The 21570-nt window shown below is 47.6% G+C and overlaps 1 protein-coding gene across 2 annotated transcripts; it reads right to left on the reverse strand.

The window, feature by feature from the left end:
* Nucleotides 1-1457: 1457 nt before the first annotated feature.
* On the reverse strand, nucleotides 1458-21570 carry LOC135814394 (uncharacterized). 2 transcript variants are annotated; one of them, XM_065327504.1, is made up of 22 exons: nucleotides 21313-21570; nucleotides 20021-20095; nucleotides 18826-18940; nucleotides 18135-18234; nucleotides 17034-17150; nucleotides 15687-15803; nucleotides 14613-15062; nucleotides 13796-13924; nucleotides 13030-13215; nucleotides 11365-12254; nucleotides 10543-10609; nucleotides 10084-10190; nucleotides 9547-9616; nucleotides 9027-9113; nucleotides 8519-8611; nucleotides 8027-8161; nucleotides 7391-7426; nucleotides 6490-6639; nucleotides 5515-5598; nucleotides 4961-5039; nucleotides 3303-3649; nucleotides 1458-2114 (listed from the first exon to the last, which is right to left on the reverse strand). In XM_065327504.1, exons 1-22 carry the CDS (start codon nucleotides 21329-21331, stop codon nucleotides 2109-2111), a joined length of 3459 nt encoding a protein of 1152 aa, XP_065183576.1. In that variant the 5' UTR covers nucleotides 21332-21570; the 3' UTR covers nucleotides 1458-2108. The 2 variants fall into 2 exon arrangements, with proteins under 2 accessions (XP_065183576.1, XP_065183575.1); XM_065327503.1 differs by having other exon boundaries at nucleotides 15687-15806.

Below are 21570 nucleotides of genomic sequence, written 5' to 3' on the forward strand. Positions count from 1 at the left end.
TGAGGAAGCGATGATAGCGAACAGCTATGTTAGACATAGCAACTTGTGCTGGGATTACACCATTCAACAGCTTGCAAGGCTGATGAATTGACCGCCACTAATTTTAGCCTGGTATCCACCACACAGCTGATTGAAGTGGCTTTTTCTGGCCAGTGAATCCCTATTTTTCATTTTTTTCATTTTTCCATTTTTTCATTCATTTTTTACACACACACGCCACACCACATACTCCGGCATACACTGGCTGTTGGTAACCACCCAGGAGAATGAAAGAAGAGCTACAAGTAGGAGAATGAGAAAGAGAAGAAAGACGTGTGCGACCACAATCGTCGGGAATTGAACCCGCAACCTCTCGATTGGAAATCGACTGCACATACCACACACACACACACACACACACACACACACACACACACACACACACACACACACACATACACACACACACACTCCCCACAAGATGGATCCGCCAATGCCTGGGACGCTGATGGTTTTGTTGAGTGAAGGCCGGGATTGAGTGATAGGACAGAAGCTGTTGCTGGGCCCATCATCGGCGTAGGAGTAGCCAGGGTGCATAAAACCGTTAACGGTTACGCTAACCGTGCCTGATGTTCGAAACGTATTTATATCGGTCCAGTCGTTTTTGAGGGCATAGCACGGACATTACAAGCAACCAAAGTGGAATCAAACTTCAACGGTGTGTATGTCATCACAGTACTCCACGGATATCTGTCCTTGCAAACCAGCTGGCCTCGCATATCGGAAAAAACTACTTCAGTATTACTTGCAACATGAGTTTCGAACTCGCTGCTACTGTTCAGCTGGCCTGCATCAAGGCCCTAAAGCCAGAGCAGCAAACACCAACGCAACAGCATTCATGTCTCCAAGTTACCCATGCACAATGTTTCTGATCCATGCCCCGGAAAACTATGAGTGGTCCGAGACAGAACGCCGACGTGCACTCAATAACGCGACTGGGCTACGATACCCATCCATGCGGATGACCACCTACAATACCATGTATCTCAGTGTGTGCAGTGACTATCAGGGATGCATGTATCTCAGTGTGTGCAGTGACTATCAGGGATGCATGTAGCTGTGTGCAGTGACTATCAGGGATGCATGTAGCTCAGTGTGTGCAGTGACTATCAGGGATGCTTGTAGCTGTGTGCAGTGACTATCAGGGATGCATGTAGCTGTGTGCAGTGACTATCAGGGATGCATGTAGCTGTGTGCAGTGACTATCAGGGATGCATGTAGCTGTGTGCAGTGACTATCAGGGATGCATGTAGCTGTGTGCAGTGACTATCAGGGATGCATGTAGCTGTGTGCAGTGACTATCAGGGATGCATGTAGCTGTGTGTGTGCAGTGACTATCAGGGATGCATGTAGCTGTGTGCAGTGACTATCAGGGATGCATGTAGCTGTGTGCAGTGACTATCAGGGATGCATGTAGCTGGGTATTTGATGTTGTTATACTTGAACTGTGTGGAAATACTTCCCACCAAAAATAATTATTCTTTCAAAACAGGAAAATTATAGACTTCCAACAATCAATGTGGGTCATATGCACATTGAAGTCTCTTACAGTATGGCTACTAGTCGTCTGTAGTCTCGTAGATGAACTTGCAATGGTTCGATGCCGTTAAAGATCAACAGGGAAGGTATGAATGGGAGAACTTAAAAACTCTCCAGTAGAATTATTCTATATATCCAGAAGATAATCAGATGATCTGTATGGAGAAGGAAGCAGCATCCATTGTCCTTGAACTTGATTACGGTTAGATATATTCTTGATACACTATCATTTTGACGTAGACCATTGTGCACTGGGCTGGGGTGAGCAAGACTGATGTGCCAAGAGATCTAAATAATAATTGGCAAGCGTTTGTGTGTCTGTATCTTGAAAGGTTCTGTATCATTGACTATTGTGACTTGCAGTCGACAATACCAGCTGAGGTTGCTTTGAGTCCAGCAGAATGACTAAGTAAAATGTCCCAGAAGCAGGGAACAGACAGCCGTATCTACCTTGTCAGTGGCTGCCATCAGTGATTCATGTGCGCCGCCAAGGCCAGCCGCACTATCCCATAGCTGAACTGTGCAGAACTTCAGAGCTGCAGAAAAGAAACACCAAAAGGGCCATAATGTGTTGTCATCAGTATTAGTTTCATGATGAACTTAGTCATTTGGAAAATAATTTGAAACACTCCACCACTTCACGCTGCGCTCGTGGCCCCACATTCAAAACACCTTAGCGAGGAAATAATTCGTTCTTGGATAGATGCTGCCTATACGAGCTGTTTCACGTCCTTACACCAAGGAGCTCTCAATAAGTGAAACAGCTGTATGGAGATTATCCAACATCTACCCAATCTATGGTGTTGTGAATGTGGACCAAGAGTCCAGTGTGGAGTGGCAGAGTGTTTTAAAGCAACTTTGATTTCGGTAATTTTGTTAGAGAAACCAGGCACTTAACTTTTCTGATTTAATACACCAAAAGGCACTTGAGTATGCACTGTCCGTGAAGGGAATGCTAGTCGCCTTTAAAAGAAAAAGAAAAAGAGTTCGGATGGAGAGCCAAGGACTAATTTATACTAAAGAGAAAGGACCAAGGAACTACAAGTTACGCTATACTGTCCACTGTCGGTCAGTGTCTTGCAATGTTATCGCATGAGCTGATTGCTTAGTAACTGGTGGTGTTAGCGGACAGTATAGTGTAACTTGTAGTTCCTTGGTCCTTTCTCTTTTGTAGAAAAAAAGTTACTACTTCTTTTGAAGTAGTACACTTGAAACCCATTAGGTCCCTGACACGACATTTTAATGCACCTGAAGTTAAACAGCTTGTAGCATGATCGGAAGGGCAACAGTTTCATCACCCGACTCACTCATACATTGATGATAGCGATGATACGGGTGCAGCAAGGTTTTTAAGCTTCCATAAGATGTAAGTGGAGTTACGGCACTATCATTCACGGTGACCGTTGCAACAGCTTCTTTGCTGGCAGGTGAAAGTCTTGCCTCTGCATTCTGGCCATCTGGCCATCTACCCTGGCCTTCAAACTTGTATTCAATGGTTCTCTATGTGCCTTCTCTACCATTGATATCTATGTCTCACACAGACAAAGTGGCTACACATCTTACAACATGAACCCGGGGCGAGCCATTTCGATATGGTGGTCACTGGTGGTGGTGTGGCGGCGGCAGTGGTGAGGTCAAGAGTGTCACATGCAGAGTTGGCCTGGAATGAGCTAAAATTATAACTAGTGGATGCATTCAAGGTAACAAACAGTTGCCATACTGACCGAAGTTTCCCTGAAGCTTTTGGTTTTGCTCACAGCTGCGGGTGCTTTGTCTGGGACAGCACTCTCATCAAGCTTCAGCGTTGCTGAGGATAGCATGCTGCCGCGGTCTACACGCGATGATGGTTCGGGATTAATCGAGTCCATGTGAGACAGTGACAGTGGTGACGAAGGGAGGACTACATCACTGCTGCCAACAGACTGGTAGGACATGCGATATGACGACGCCGTCGCCGGGGCCATCATCAGAGCTTTAGCCGAGAGCCGCGAGCCTCGCATGCTGCCCTGGCTCCAGCTGGCACGGTCGAATATGGGTGTTTCAATGCCACTGGTGATGGAAGCCATTCGCTCTGTGGAAAGAAAGTTAAAAAGAGACACAGATACATCGTGCACGAGATATTAGAGCAAATTGATTTCAGCACTGTGAGTGTGGATCGAATGTCCCAAGCTTGAAACCTGATGATGGACAGCCGCCTTGCCATAACATGACCCAAAGAGCCCGGCAACATAGATATGCAGTACAAGTAGCCATTTCCATTCCGGTATGCACACACCTGATTCAAATACTAAATTTTGAGAAACTCATCTTTCAGACATGTACATGTAGCTACCCGGTTGAACATCACGTGACTTCTCTGTACTATGCTCAGTGCTTCGTACAGAAACAATGACACAGTACTGAGTGCAGTCCGCAGCGTGGCCTGCCACTTCCACTATGTACTGCATTACACCGTACAGTACAGTGGGCAGTATGACCTGTCAGCTCTACTCAGTACTAGTATGATTGTAGACCTAGCTTATCCGGTCCTCATTTATCCTGATCCCTCGCCATCCGCAAGAAAATTGTTGGTTACCGATTTACAGCAGATGGCATGCATACATACAGTATGTGTGTTTGATTCTCCGGTTCCCTCGCCTATCAGGATATTTTCGTGGAAAACGAATGTATGCGGTTAAGCGAGGTCTGACTGTACTGTACTCCAGGGGTATACCGGTACATGTTACGTTTTAACCCTTTGGAGTCCATAGCTTTTTTGCTTTCTCAGAATTTGTGGCAGTCACGCAAATGCGCACACAATTTCCAACATAACGTTGGTTCTACTTCACCGATTTTGAAGATCTTGGGCTCATTGGACAGCTTTTGATGAGAGAAATACAATGAGCCCAAACTCGCCAAGAGCGCTACTCATCGCCCACCGCAGCATGCTCCAAACGCGAGTCCAGCTCCAGATCTGAGACGAAATCGGTCTCCTGCAGCCATTTCACTGAATCTAGCTCGGAGCTGTTCAAATTTTTTCGAGTAGAAGCCTTACCTTGCCATGACTTTGCGCCGCGCCGGTCCTGGCACGTGCCGCCTGTCGTGAAGCTGGGAAAATCCCTCTTTTCACGCACTGCTGACTCGCAGCACGCAGCGCAGAAAATTCAAAATGTTCGATCGCTCGCCGCTCACTCAAACTTCATCGGAGAGACTTCGGACCTGTTCCAGGCGATAGCTGAGAGTTTTCTCTACCACCTACAAATGTACTTGTAGACTCTTCGATTGTTGAATTTGGTCAAGATTTGGCCGAGAACCGAAAGTTTGACTGCACCCACATGCATACAAAATGCCCATGGTTCGAAATCGAACCATGGACGCCAACAGGTTAAAAGTATGCTCTCACCTTTCAATCGAGCAGCCTGGTGGTAGAGCAGCTTCTGAATATCAGCCACCCAGTCCTGCTTCGTCTCCTCCTTTGCCGTCTGCCAGCAAACACAAACAACGCCAAAGAGGACGGATGCTGCCAAATATAGCACAGTGGATGCAGCAAGTTACAATGCATAGGCCACGAGAAATCGGATACCCTGCCATTATGGTTGCACGGTGAGGGACAGACTATGGAGCGAGACTAGAACACGTGACACACACAGCTCAGTCATGTTTGGGTACAGGGCCGTGGAGGCATCCGCCTTGCGAGTCGATGACGGCAAACTCATGATCATCAGGCCCAACTTGCCGTACCATGAACACGATTGTCGTGCAGTTGAGCATTGATTATCCAACCACTTCCGGAGCAGAGACCCAGGCTCAGGCAGGTGTTCACAGTGGATGCTCCAAATATGCAAAATCAACTGACACGCCTTTATGCAACTCAAACTATTCGTGACTACAAGTACTAGCACACGTACGCATCAATTGAGTCAACAAATGTACTTGCACATGTAAAGGACTGCATACCTGAAATGTCACTTTTGTGTGTTTCTTTACGCAGATTTCAAATTTCTTCTCAGCAGCAGATACGGAGAAAGTGATATCTCCGAGCTTGGAGGCACAGAAAATGCACACAAAATACACAACAATGAGAAGATAATCAATCCTTCAAGTCCACACCAGATTACACCATGGAAGAACATGATTGTGAAAAGCAGTTGAACCCATATGCTGAAGTCTAAAATAATGTAAAAATATATGTCTTTATTTCCAAACCACATGTCGCATAACGGTGTGTTTAAACACACGTTTTGCCTAAAAGATGGACCCGGTTCCCTTGGAGGACAGTGCCATTCCAAGAGGACTAATAACTAAGTTGATGACCAGCGTTGTCACGATCTGCGACCAGTATTGCAACATGTCTCCCTGACTGCATTGGCTGGACACGGACCACAGCCACAGCGCAGTCAGGCACTGGGATGCTATCTCAGCCTGTTCACCCAAGCAGGCTGGCGGGAAATCCTTTGCCATCACTCCACAGTGCCAAACAATTGGCGGCGAATGCATCTGGACTGGTGCGGCTGTCGGGCAGATGGAACGACGTTTCAACAGAAGAATGCTGATAAGCCACTACAGGAAGATCATGCCGGGCACCAACTACCAGCAGCGTTAACTCACCAGCGCACAGCGCAGACACGGCAAACTGCATGACCACGTCACGGTCAACCTGACAATCGGAGAGATGGTACAGTGGCTTGATCATCTGACGCGGCTTCTGGTAGCCTCAGCTGCTGGCTAGAAAATCTACCCCTTGTCAGAGGACGGCTTTCATCTGACTGGTTATGAAGATGTTTGGGAGACCTTAGCTCTGGTGTGCAACTGACCATTGGTAACATCCGGATTCCCACTCCCCAGTAGTAAGTAGACACAGGCATGGCATGCTACAGTACAAAGACACGACTGACAGACTATGAAACAAGAATTATTGGAAGCAAATCTCACCCGATACCCTTCCTTATAGTGATACGTGTCTTCTGTTTCTTTCTTAGACTTGGCTGGTTGTGTCTTGGCAACAACGACCATTTCCTCAAAAAGGAACACACGTCGTTTTGGACTTCGGAACTGCTTGTTGACGCAAACGACGAAGTCATCCTGTGGCCCAAAGACAGGACGAAAGGCAAAAATAGCAGCCGCTGAAACATCTGAGACGTGACATGCACCGGAGCAAGAGCACATAACCCCCAAGAGTGTGCAACTGCCTGCACAACCTCTGTACAGTGCTGCGAGTCTGCGACGGCAGAACTTCACATCACGTGACATGGTTCGAAAGGTTACTGCGGCAAACAGTGCAAAGTGACCGCAAGAAAGCTGAACCCAAAGCAGGGTTGCGTACACACCTGTATCTATCATGCACAGGGTGAAAATAATGCGTCCGGGTTCGTCACGTGATGTGAAGCTCTGCCGTTGCAGACCCCATAGCTGGAGTTCCACACTCTTGGGGGTTATGTACTCTTGAGTCTTGACCGTAGTTAGGTACAGCATACATACATTGTACTTGAAGTAGAACAAATAAAATGCTATGGATTTGCGTAACCAGGTAGGTCAAGAGCTACTTTTTTTCACTTCCATGGTATGCAATCTACCAATGTTCAGGCATCGGGTGCAGCTCTTTAATAGTGGGGCCCCATGGGAGGATAGATTAGACGCCTCAACCAGAGGTCAAAAGACAAAAAAAACCCATTCAGTGATGCATCCATTGCAAGTTTCCCCCAAGAACTATTCAGCAATTGTTGACTGGGTAAGTTCTGAAAGAAATTTCGCAATATTAATGAACGCAAATAGACACCGATAGCCATACACTGCACTCTGCGGCACACTGTTTAGGGTCTAGTGTCTACTGTACCTGTCTTAGCAGCATGCCTTGCTCGGCAGGATTTCCCTGGACAGAAGACAACGGCGTGCAAAGTTGAACACTGGTGTTTTAACAGTGTACATATGGAATGTACTTCATCAAGTTGAATACTCTAACAAGATTCCTACAGTAGGTTGTTAGGGAGATTGCGAATTGGAATTGCACGGAACTCTGCCGCACCAGGGCAAGTTAGCACTTATAATTTTATAACCTCGGAATGTGCCAATCATGATCTCTTGTTCAGCACCAGCATATCCCATGCGCCTCCACTCTCATCAACCTGACTTTCGCATCATACGTGAGTGCACATACCAGTATGCACAAGCACACATACACATCCGCAATAATTTTAGTTTTTGACAGAAATCACGGCCAGGCCCCACCAGGACTGATATCAGCGCATGTACAGTAGAGCCTCTCACAACTCACACTCACACTCACATCCGTCAGAGCATAACAATATGTGAGACGGATACCTCCTAACTAGGGGAAGCCCCATCCCCTGTGTGTATTATCTTACATCAAAGCCTCCAATGAGTCTATCTAATGCTAGAAGGTCAAGTCTGTCCTTATTAAGAGATGCCCCCTTAATAGGGGAAGCGCCATCCACTGTGTGTAGCATCTTACATCAAAGCCCTTGAGTCGATCCAACGCTAGAAGGTCGTTGCCATGGCGCAGATGGAAGCAGACGATCCACAGAGCGGCTCTTAGCTCCTCGTGGGCCTCATGATGTGCCGGGTCGACCACATGCTTTTGAATACCCTGATCATGAAAGCAACAGCCAGTATACATTACACATAACCGATTCGCTCAGTCACACATCAAGGGCGCATATAACTGGGTCATTGGAAACCATACATTCACAAACTGATACACAGCGGACGTAAGAAGAGAACACATCATGCTAGGAACAACATTTGGCAGCAGTCACAGTATAAGGACCGCAGCTAGCACCATGCAGGGCAAATGATGTGACCAATAGAATAACTAATGTCATAATTATAACACTACCATGATCCGCCAGCTCTCGCTCCCTTGCCACTGGACAGCTCTGTCTGCTTGGTTTTAGCGAATTCAAATAAAGAAAAACAAACAGCTACTGAACTGGAGGGAACATACCTCAATGAACTGGCGATAACGCGTCATCCTCTGGAACACCTTTATCAAGTAGCTGTTCAGAGTGAACGGATCAGAGGCACGGATCTGGATGGTCTGATCAAGAAAATCGACACACCACACAACACATACATAGAATCTGCAATGTCCTCCACACCAACTTGCTCAACAAGCCTTATTAAAGACGTTGTCGCCGCATTCATACTGTGTTACTGTGTTGAATATGAACTGCCCAAGATGGTGTGAGACCCAAACGAGTGCGCCGTGAGAGACTCATGCCATGCACCACCACAGTTTCCACTTCTTAGCAGTTACTTCTCTAAATGAATACCTAGATGCTTGGTAGTGAGTTGATACACACACATGGGTGGCACCGGCAAAAGTGTTGTTTGTTTGCTTGTCACTTTACTTCATGCGGGTTCAACGGCCAGCCAGAGAGGTTAAAATCAACTAGCCCAGGCCCATGGACTAGAGCAATGGACGGAAGTATGCATCGCATCACATGACTCACTCTAAAGTACTGCGCGCAGTCTTCCAACAGCTCCTCCTGTTGTGGCATGTTCTTGAAGTAGACCGAGTACAGGCCGAAACCAGCCTCCTGCACGCACACACAGCCAGTGCATACATGTACAGGACCACTTATTATGTACAATCCTGTCACATGGTATGTACACAGAGCCAGTGCAGTACAGGACCACTCGTATGCACAATCCTGTCACATGGTATACACACAATGGCAAGTCCTGCTGATCTCCAAGCCTGAAATCAAGCTAGGATCAACACAGACATCATTCTGCAGTGGAATCCCCACCCGAAATCCCTGTCAACAAAATCCCAGCGGTACTGGCCCGGAGGTGTTCCAAGTAGGAACGGTTTATGACTCCAGATTGGTGGATACCCCTTGATTGATCCAGACCAAGAGAAGCTGATTATCACATCACAGCCTGGTCAAGTCTCCTAACGTGCATGCAGTGCCAACACGTTTCTCAGTGACCAAAGCGGCACAGCAAAACGCTTGGCAAGGCACTTACATTTTCTGAAAAGACTGACCCCAGCTTGTGCGGACTATCCTCCAGTGCTTGGAAAGCTGGCAGCAGAACACTGCAGGGTAAGGCACAGAGCGGCAACCATTCTCACCAACACAATCGTAATTATATCATTCAATGTCATGTGTACACACAGATGGGAACCTTCCATAGTGTGGCACAAACAAGGGAACTGGCTGACATGTCAGGCCCAGCTGACCCGGCCCGGTGGGTCAGGCCGAGCCAGGCCAGACAAACTTTTGACCACCACCGAGTGCTTACTGCTGAGGAGGACATGTGTGCCCGTCATATCACACACACACACAGTCTGAAAGGCTATGGTAGGGCTGGACCAATCAAAAAATGCTTCTGCCGGTCCTGCAGGACTTGTACTTCTACTGGTTGAATGTGGGGACAACACATACAAACTGAAATGCACTTGCCACGCTACACACATACACACAGATACGAGACTGCACTAGTGAGTAGGTCGCCATAGCGATCTCAAAGCAAGGGTGGCTAAGTCATCATGATTCGACTTACCTTCTGTTGAATTCATAAATGCGTTCAATGTTTCCAAAGATGATGTTCTTCTTCCCTACCAGCAAACCTGGCTTGGAGGGGTCACTCTCTACAAAATGAACAAATTGCTGCAGTGCACAGAATATGTACCACGGCAAGGGACATGGTAGCAGGGCAGGACAATAGAAAATTAACTGTTACCATTAGCTCATGACACGACACGCAGAACTTATCACAAAGCCGTCATCCATGATTATATATGTCCGTAAAGCTACTGAGTAGCACATCATATTCGATACGATTCCAAACTCTGTGATTTCGTTAGGCATCCCAAGCTCATAAGTCATAACCCTCCCTCACTCCCTCCCTACTCCCCCCTCGCCTCCCTCCCTCTCTCTACATTCTTAGGCTGGCACCTATGGGATTGCATATCACAGCAATTTATGTAAGTGCAGCGTGTGTCGGGCAATAGCAACTCACACGAATGCACAAGTCCAGATCCTCGATGTACTTCACTTCCGTTGTGAGCAGTTCTTTCATCAGCAGCCTACATGAAAACCACCGGAATACAGAGGCAAAGACAGCATGACTGGAGAATAAACAGTTGCTCTACCACACCCTGATGTGCTGTTGATGGGTGGGGGACGGTCTACACACGGGAAACTGACAAGTGTAATCCCACATGGTACTACATGCACTGAAGTGGCAGGGGCACCACAGGGTAGTTTAGGGTCGACCATCAACCACAAAGAGTGCAATTTACTGCTGGGGAGGGAAGGGTCACTGAGACGGGTTTCAAAATTTAGAGCCCACATCAGTGCAATGTGTTGATTCACGGGGTATCCGGGGCACAGTGTAGTCCTGCCAATACCGTAGTACATAACGCGCTTTTCAGCAGAATTGCTTGTAGGATGGGCAGCAGTGTGCGGTGAAAGCCCAAGTGGCCGCAACAGAAAATGTCCACACCTGACTGTACAGTCATGCTCATGGCAAAGGCCAAGCAAAGCCTGGAAGACCAATCATGCTGTAAAGGTGCTACAAGTGCACGGACTGAATAGACGGCTACGTCATACACTGGTTTCTGCAGCACCCAGAAATACAAACACACAGTGTACAAGGACGGTGGAACCGGTACGGTTGGTCAGGCCATGGCCGCACCAACTATTTACCCCCCCCCCCCCCAACGCATGTGTATTGCTGAAGAGGTCATGTGCCCCCCCCCCCCCGCCATATCATTCATGAAGTATGAAAGGCTATGGTGTGGCAGGACCCATCAATAACTGCTTCTGCCCATTCTCGTACCTGAGTTTGCGCGCGTGGGGATCTTCATCGGTGGCACCTGTATCCGGCACATCTCCTATCAACAGCTTGTCCAAATCTTGACTGGACTCATCACTGCTGTCGACAGGTGGAGTCACACGGCTGATTGGAAGGTCATGCAAGAGAGGTGTGGCTGCTATGTCGGCTATGGATACCCTGGAAACACGGCCCAGGGCAGAACGACCAACCTTCTCCGTGCTGGCCGTATCGACCTCTATTGACTGTGTGTTAGGGCACGTAGAGTCAGCATAGAAGAAACCAGACGAGTCTGAACAGAAGCTTGACTGACTACTGTCGTCATGGGAGGTGTCGGTGAACCCTTCGGATATTTGGAACAGTGCCTGGTTAACAACCTGACCATCCAGAAGTTGATCAATCTTCTCTTGTAGAGCCGGCGACGGTGTTCTCTTCTCCACGGTCATGGCTGTGGAAGTCAGGTGTGACGCGGTGTAGGCTGCCGGTACAGGGCTCTCTCCACTCTCAACAGCTTGCCGCGTGGCATCCGCACCACCTCCCTGTACTGCTGCTTGCACTTGAGTGGTGGAGTCGTCTGTAGCTTTTGTCAGCTCTGCTGCTGCTGCTGCTGCCTTGTCGAGGACAACCTTCTCGACGACCGTTGCTCGCTCATTCTGGAACTGTGTCTCAGACCGACTCAGTGCACTACATACAGTCTCCGTCTCCATCGAGAAAAAGTTATGACGGCGAAGGGCAAACGACAGCGCTGACAGCCTCTGGCGTTGATCGCTGCTGGGTGCTGGGTGATCGTGTAGCCATGTGTCCAGATGCTCCACAACTTCCTCGGCAGGTAGACAGCCACCGGTCATCGCGTCTGATATCAGCATCTCCAAGCAGAGTGCCGACCACGCTAATATCTAAACGACATGACACAAACACACACACACACACACACACACACACACACGAAACACACACACACACACACACGTAAGCAAACACATGTACACATACAAACACACGTGTACACATGCAAGCACTCACATGCACGTACACAGCACACAGTGCACATACGCTCTGTCGCATGCAGAACATACTGTTGTGGAAGTGGCATGTTGACGTACGAACATTTTAAAACAACTTGGTGACTATTGGGAATCAGGGGAAGCAGTTCCAAACAGGGACATCGTTCCACATGCACTGTTCTCTACAGTCCATTCATTGGAAACTGGCACCCTAACTTTTTGGTGCCTCTGTCACATAGTTGTAGGTATCGTGAAAACAACAGTACATCCTGCATTGTGTGACCCGTGCAATTACTCCTTGCCACATTTGAGGCCAGAAAAGTCCAAGAACAGGGAAATAGAAATTCAGCCAGGTTTTACAAAATTAGGACAGGTATGCCATGGCAAAAAGTATGGAGAAGCAGATCCAAAACCCAGATTTTTGAGATTTAAAGTGGGTTTTTGATCCTCAATTCGGCCCAAATCGGACTTTCAAAAGCCAGCGGGCCAGTTTCCGATGAATGGACTGTAATGCCCATTTGTCTTGCACAGTGATCGGCTAACACACAATGTACACGACTCCTGCATTGTGCCATTCACACGTTCATACAGGCACATGCAAACACGTCCGCGAGTGCGCTATACCACAAGAAAATGTAAGCCAGGTTAACAGCAGCTGTTGACGTACTTCGCTGGAGAGAGCGTGCCATTCGATGGCATGCTCGATGCGTTCCCGCCACTCCGAGAGGCTTGTTCTGAACGTAACCACCAGGCTGTGTAGCTGTGTAGCTTCCTGCACAAGATCAGCTGGATGGGTGTCATCAGTGTTATTGATAATGCTCTCGGTCACCGTTGTCCCTCCGCTGATGTAGTCCTATGTCAGTACCAGCAGCATTCCCCAAACACACACACACACACACACACACACACACACACACACGTATGCACATACACATGCACACGCACGCACGCACGCACACATACACAAGTCTGTAAAAATTAACGTAAAAAAAGATAGAAAAGGTATAAAACTAATTCAAAGAACACATCTCCTTCCAGAGTTCTCCACCGCTGGTGTCATTGTGGGTGGGTAGGATGGTTCTGATCCTATCAGGGAAGTAGGCCACTGCACAGTGAGGAACACGTTGGCCTACGCTTTGCGCAGACTCGCACCGGACCAGCATGGTTTTCATGGCTACGCACAAAGACACATGCTTTCAAACTCTCTTGCGGCCGATGGAAAGCGTAACACGCCGATGAATAAGCCTTCCATACACCACCCACTTACTTGTACAGTCACAAGAAGTGGAACATGCACGAGTGAGTGTTGCAGGTGATATCTATATGCTTCGGCTGTGCTTACTCAGCACCAGGGAGTCGAAAAATACGACTCCCTGCTTAGCATGCATAACGACTACATTAGCAGTAGCATGTATACGCTGGCCCCGGCTTACATCAGCCGCGTCAGCACGGAACTGGAAGAAGCTCTGCAGGTTTGCCTGGCACTCCTCTTTGCTGTAGCCGGGTTTCTGGCAGTTGGTCGATAGGAAGGTTAAGCCCTTCAGGCATATCCAATCAGAAATCTACGCACACAAGTTACCAGTACAGAATAGTATGCATTGGACAGGTGCAGGGTTTGTACAGAGATCACCAATGATACGGTATACATGCAGTTCTTAGTTAGAGAGGCAAACACCCAGGCAGAAAAACTAAAGCCTGAGTAAGCAAAGGAAATTCACAAAGGGCTGCCTGAAAGTTATTGAAGATCTGATGTTCCAGTGACCTGCAAAGTGACAAGGAATATGAAATATCCAGATCCATCACTGAAGGCAAACCGAAGCAGCGTATCCAACTGATGATACCGTAATTGCACACATACCCACACCTCACATACCCACGCCTCACATACCCACACCTCACATACCCACGCCTCACATACCCACACCTCACATACCCACACCTCATATACCCACGCCTCACATACCCACAACTCACATACCCACACCTCACATACCCACGCCTCACATACCCACGCCTCACATACCCACGCCTCACATACCCACGCCTCACATACCCACACCTCACATACCCACACCTCCCATACCCATACCCCACACATCCATACCTCATACACCCATACCTCACACATACCCGGCATACCTCAACAAGATACCCTTACCTCACATACGGTATCCATAATACATCCACCCACAACTGACAAAACCATGTCCTGCACGCCCATGCCCCCAAGCACACACAAACAAAACCCACCCGTTGCATACTCGCCCGCAGAGGGTTGGGAACTTCTGCCGGTGGCTGCTTCTCTTCCACTTCCTTTGCTGCTGCAGCTGCTTTCCCATCCTCGACATCTCTGCTTTCAGGTTCCACCGGTCTACCATCAGCATCGAATCCGCAAGCGAGCGCCAAGTCTTTGCGTAGCCCTCTTAGCATGGCGTTCATTTCAAATATTCTCTCTTGCACCTGCTGGTAGTGGCGGGTTTGCGTCATGGCTAGCTTGACTGGGTCTGAGGGAACTTTGAACAGGCTCTCCAAAAGTATTGCGCCTTCATTCAGCAAAATGTCCAGTTTCAACTTGATCAGTTCCTCAGTGTAGGTACTGATGTTGGCACTGATTGGAGTGCCACTGCCCTCAAGGTCTTCCAGGCGCAGGCAGGCACGTTTACTGCAGCTGGTGCAGTCCGCAAAGAACGGCTCTAGTTTCTAGAATAGTAGCAACACAATGCAACACATTGTACACACAACACACACACACATGCACACAAACACACACAAACACACACACAATAGAGATAGAGCAGATGATAATTATCAAATAGGCAAGAATGATCCCAAATGATATGGGATGACAGCTACACTGCCATAGCTCAGTGGTTAGAGAGTCGCTGGCCTTAATTTAAGTGAAGGTCCCTGGTTCGACTCCATGGTGGTGACAGTCAATATTTTTTCAGACTTTTCCCTTTTCCATTCCCTCAACCTATGAATAAATGATTTTCAGGACTGTACTATCCATACGGCACACAGTGAGGCTGAGCCGCTTTAGTTAGGGGGCAACTATTGTTATGTACATCCTTTCTAGCACTGCTCTGCCACTGACATCGTAACTAGACTGACTCATGCCGGGCTGTCCAGAGCGGCACTCTAGAAGCCAGCTGAACCAATTCGTGCAAAACAGATAAGTTTTGTCAGTAATGTTCACTTTGGTCACTGTATGCCATGTGGCCGGACAACCCGAGATCCCAGTGATACAGCCCTACATTGGATATTACCCAGGTAACGGTCATGTGACATATGCACATGAAAGATGAGGAAACTATGGGAACTCACAAATCTCCACTGCACCCAGCTATCCAGATCGAAGGGCATTGTGCCTCTCATGTCCTCTGTTCTCTGGTCCGGGCTAGAGTACTGCTCGAGGTCTTTGGATCCCTGGACCAGTGTGTGCTGCTACACAACACATAAACAATAGCAAACAGGAGGAATCAAGAATCACAGAGAAATCACAAAGCACACACACATACATACATACATACATACATACATACATACATACAGACAGACACAACACATATCACACACATACATACATACATACATACATACATACATACAGACCTCAGACCTGCCCACCGCAGAAGCGATGATAGCGAACAGCTATGTTAGACATAGCAACTTGTGCTGGGATTACACTATTCAAGAGCTTGCAAGGCTGATGAATTGACCGCCACTAATTTTAGCCTGGTATCCACCACACAGCTGATTGAAGTGGCTTTTTCTGGCCAGTGAATCCCTATTTTTCATTTTTTCCATTTTTTATTCTTTTCTTTTTTCTTTTTCTTTTTTTACACACACACGCCACACCACATACTCTGGCATACACTGGCTGTTGGTAACCACCCAGGAGAATGAAAGAAGAGCTAGGAGAATGAGAAAGAGAAGAAAGACGTGTGCGACCATAATCGTCGGGAATTGAACCCGCAACCTCTCGATTGGAAATCGACTGCACATACCACTGCACCGTAAGGGACACACACACACACACACACACACACACACACACACACACACACACACACACATACACCTCAGACCTCAGACCTGCCCATCGCAGAAGCAATGATAGCGAACAGCTATGTTAGGCATAGCAACTAGTGCTGGACATATACACATGCACGAACACACACACACGCACACACACACACACACACACACACACACACACACACACACACACACACACACACACACACTTTCTCAGGCACTCATACACGTGGAGGATTTGAGCTGTCTCTGAGTCAGCTAGGGCCGCGTGTTCTATAATCTATCAATACTGCTCCACTCACGCTCAGACTACCACATCGTATTTTATGATCTACTTCTACAAAAACTGAAATGCAACTATAAATGAAAAGAGCAGTCACAAGATAATGCTAAAACAATCGCGAAGCGCACAACCATCTACGGTACGGTACGGTTGTGCTAGAAATTACATGGTAGTAAAACGGTCAGTGCATACGGTCAGAAATATGATCACAACTTCGGCGTGTTACTGAGTATTTGGGGTGGATAGGGAGGTGGCAAAAGAGCGCTTGACCATTAAGTAATCCATGGTACTTTGTTCAATGTGGTGTTAACTAAACACAGATTATATTTGTGTACAAGTATTGCACTCACTTGTCCAACACAGCTCCGTAAGAGACCAGAGATTGCATTTGCCTTTCCTTCAGCTAGTTGTACTGCGGTGAAGAAATAGAAGCTCAAGCCACTGCCGACCGACTGATCATACCATTTCTGTGGCAAACAAGAACACACACATTTTCGGACCTTTTGACGCCCATCGCCGGAGGCGATGATAGCGATGCTACAGCAGAAGCCGTAGCAGCTTGTGCTGGGATTGCACCATTCAACAGCTTGCAAGACTGAAGAATTGACCACCACTATTCAGCCTGGTCTACACCACACAGCTATGAAGTGGCCTTTTCTGGCCAGTGAATCATGGGCCTATTTTTGGCCTTTTCATTTTTTCACGCACACGCATCACACCACATACTCCGGCATGCGCTGTTGGTAACCACCCAGGAGAAAGAAAGAAAAGTCAGGAGGAGTCTGAGAAAGAGAAGAAAGACGTGTGCGACCATAATCGTCGGGAATCGAACCCGCAACCTCTCACTGATTGGAAATCGCTGCACATACTTCGAAGTACCACTGCACTATATGGGACACGCACGCACGCACGCATGCATGCACGCACACACACACACAGTCATACCGAAGCGCACACACCTTTGACCACCCATCGTCACACCCATCTATAGTTGATGTTAGTAGTGCTGCAAAGTCAGTAAAACTACACGTGATATGGGAAGCTTGTGAGTAGGAGAGTTTTTAACAGTCAGCAGCTTGCAGGGCTGGGGAACCCTCCACTGCGTAGCCTGGTCCAGTATGCAACTCTAATAAATGGTTTCTAGCCACGTGAGCAAGTCGTTTTCTTCTCTTTCACACACCCACACAAATTGACACAATTCACTACACAGCCATCACTGTGGGTCAAATATGCATGCACAGAAAGACGGTGAAAGTACCAAATATTTCACTGGGTTGGCTCTCCAAAGGCCTGCATGGTGTATCCAAGTACTTCCTCTAAACAGCTCCGATATAGAAGCAGCTATTAATGCATCTTCCGCTAGGGTTTACCGGGTGTTAGCGGCCGTCGTGAGTTCCCTTTGGGAACGGATACGATAATTTACTTTATTTTACTTATTAAAGCACTCTTACTTTGAACTGCTGCAGGGCAAGGAGAACACATAGTCTAGACTCCACATCTGTGTCTGTGAGGTCCATGTACACAGCACAGCCCACGAACAAAGTGTCTTCCCTGTCAATAGGAACATGGAAGCACACACACGGGTATACACACACACACACAGTGACACACACACACACACACACACACACACACACACACACACACACACACACACACACACAGTGACACACACACACACACACACACACACACACACACACAAAACACAGGAACACATAACATGTTACAACGTAGGCTCTGAACTCATAGACAACCACTTCTTGCAATGTTCCCTTCAGAACAGATTACCTTGATTTCAACTTGTGACCAACTGACAGAACACTAGTACCGTATTTTCCGGAGTATACGCCGCACTTTAAACACCAACAATTCACCCCCCAAAAAGTCAATGTGGCTCAGTATACTACAATGGTCAAATGAATGGTCAAATGAATGGTCATATGAATGGCCATATGAATGGTCATATATAGGGTAGAGTATTATTATTATTATTATTATTATTATTATTAGTAGTAGTAGATGTCATTATTTTATGACGAAAATCTGGGTGCGGCTTAATACTCCAGTGCGGCATACGCTCCGGAAATACGGTATCTGAAAGTGCCCGCATGCCGCATCCCATGCGGGTAACACGTTTACCTGGCAACACAGGTATAGTACTGGAGAATTCTTGTCAGTGAGTCGATTCCAGTTTCTTCTAGACCTATTCCAGTGGGTATGGTGATGATGGAGAAGCCAACACAGTCTCTGCCGCCTATGGAAACAGAACAGAGTGCAAGACAAGACGGTTCGTGGATCAACAAGAACTCCTGTCAGGCCTTTGTACAGGAAACCCAAGGACTTGTAGCCTCGGGTTGTTTAATAAAATCCACTGGTGATGTTTGGAACAACAAAACACCTGGAAAAAAGTATCGTGAAATTTCTATATTTATCATTCATATGCGCCACTCTTGGTCTATAAAAATGGATTCTATTTTACAACGAGAGCGGCTAACCAATGGGTAGTCCACCAACTGTTTGAGTAGGTTGTTTGTTGTTTGCTAGGCTGCATGGCCACTGTCAGAAGCAATGCCGCCATTTGTCCATTCCACAAATATGGATGCACAGCCTTTTGCTGGTAACCAAATGAAGATATTATAGCACACGGTAGCATTGAGAAAGCGCAAAGCGCCACCTGTGCACGTCTGTGCAACACACGCCCGTGCAGCACATGTCTATGAATCTCACCGGATAATCCTACTAGAAATACAAAGGTGGTGAGTGTATGTGGGACAACCTGTTGCTGCCCCTGAACCATGTAACAGTTAGGTGGATAGCTAGGTAGACAGATAGCCTCTTGCTATACTGATATCTACACCTACATATACAAGTGTATGTATGGCCAGGAAACAGGAATGTGTATGGATGGGTATATGTATGTGGAGGGGGGGGGGGGGGGGGGGAGAATGGCTCGATACTGCCCAGAACCGCTCGGAGTGGAGAAAAGTTATTCACCGTCGTCCTCAGCCTCGTGATGTCTCCGCCGAGACAGAATATCGTAGTTCATGCGGGAAGACGTGTCGCCGCCCCTGCAATCTCAAGCGCCACGAACCTTTCTGCCGGTTGCCGCCGAATTAGTCCTTTTCGCTATCATTGCCTTCGACAATGGGCAAGTTCAAGGTTCAAGGTTCAAGGTTCAAGGGGGGGGGGGGTGTTCATGTGCGTTTGTGCAGTAGTGCATTGGCAATAGAAAACTGAGTAGAAGTGCCTAGAAGCCACAGTGTCATGCACCGGCTCAAAGACTGAACGTACCCCTGGCTCTTCTGTATAAATACCATGCAACTGCCAAACTCACCACTCAAGTAAGCCAGACCAGCAAGTAAATCTGACAAATCAACATCCAGTGCCCTGGTGGGGCTACTTTGGTTCACTGCAGTACAAAGATGATCACAGCCAGAAGAAAGGGCAGAAGTACAGTGCGCAGTCAGTGAGTTTTCAGGAGCTTGTTTAAAAGTCATTGGCAATGATGCATAGGTATGCGCAAGGGGGGGGGGGGGGACAGTGCAGCCTCACACTAACTTCGACCGTCGGTCTGTACCGGTTTTTTTGTGTGTTTTCAAGACATGATTAGGCATTTTCGGTTTCTGACACAACGATCGACTTGTGACGTCACCCTAGCTGGAATCTTACTGTTTCATTCTCCAGCCAAACAGAGCTTTCTATCGTTGAAACGATACCAACCCGGCGGTATCTTGGGTGCCAGGTACGAGTTGCCGTTGGATTTAGTGTGAACGGTAAAAATGTTCACCATGTCTAACGACGCCTGTGGACTTTTACCCACAGTTGTGCAAAGGGAATGACACTGAGACACTGACCCTACCAGCACCATGACAGAAGTACAACATGTAGTGTTCCCGTGTTATGACCTCACTCCTGCTCCAAAAGGAAGAACAGTACTTTTGCCAGTAGTCTGGCCGACTATTAAAGTCACTTTGGGTGCTTGTCTGGGTGTTATCGGGGATTCACACGACGCGCAAACTCACGTGTGTGGTACTCTTTTACTTGAGCGCGTGCAACCTCTTGATAAACTTGCTGGGGGGGGGGGGAGGGGGGGGGGGTCCTAGGCCCACGTTCGTCCTTTGCGCGCGTGTAAAAACAGCGAGAGTACTTGAGTATGGTACTCAAGGTACATGAGTACACAGACGCATGCGAGATTTGCAAGGGTCTGTTGTCCGTGTGAATCCGATGGGCAGCTTGTCCACTTTTACACAAACGTGTTTTCGTTCATTTTCACGTCGTGTGTATTATACCCTATAACTGTACTTCAACTGGTGCTCCACGTACAGTCACGTACACGTGTGGGTTCAGATGCGGAAAAACGCACAGGTGCAAAGTGAAGTTATACACTCGGTTCAGCGTAAAGTAAGTACATGTATGAGTTATTGGGCTGCTGTTATTATGCTACATGCTGGCAGTTTCTACTCCACATGCACAGTCGATGAAAGGCCGATTGCTCAATGGCAACTCTCAACAAGCACCACTGGCACTACAAAATGAATGTACTGTACTGGAGTCCCTAGTGTGGCACTACGTATGCCGCCGCAGGGGCAAGGGGCAGGAACATGGCTGTAATGTGCGGCAACTTACTTCGCACCAGTTCCGACATCCCTGTGCCTTCCTGAAATAGCGATGCCGTTGTTGTCTCCACGCTGTGTCACATCACCGGCGACAAAAGTAATAATATTCGTGGCACCCGAGTGCTCGCTACACAATACTGCCGGAACTCCAGTGAAACTCCAAAGTGACTAGCGCTCCAATGTGAACACTGCAATCACTAAATCGTAGTGTTACGCCATGCATGATAGCATGATAGATTTCTTCACAAAACAATACTGATTAGAAACT

This window comes from Sycon ciliatum, chromosome 4, assembly GCF_964019385.1.
Source record: "Sycon ciliatum chromosome 4, ocSycCili1.1, whole genome shotgun sequence".
Lineage (NCBI taxonomy): Eukaryota > Metazoa > Porifera > Calcarea > Leucosolenida > Sycettidae > Sycon > Sycon ciliatum.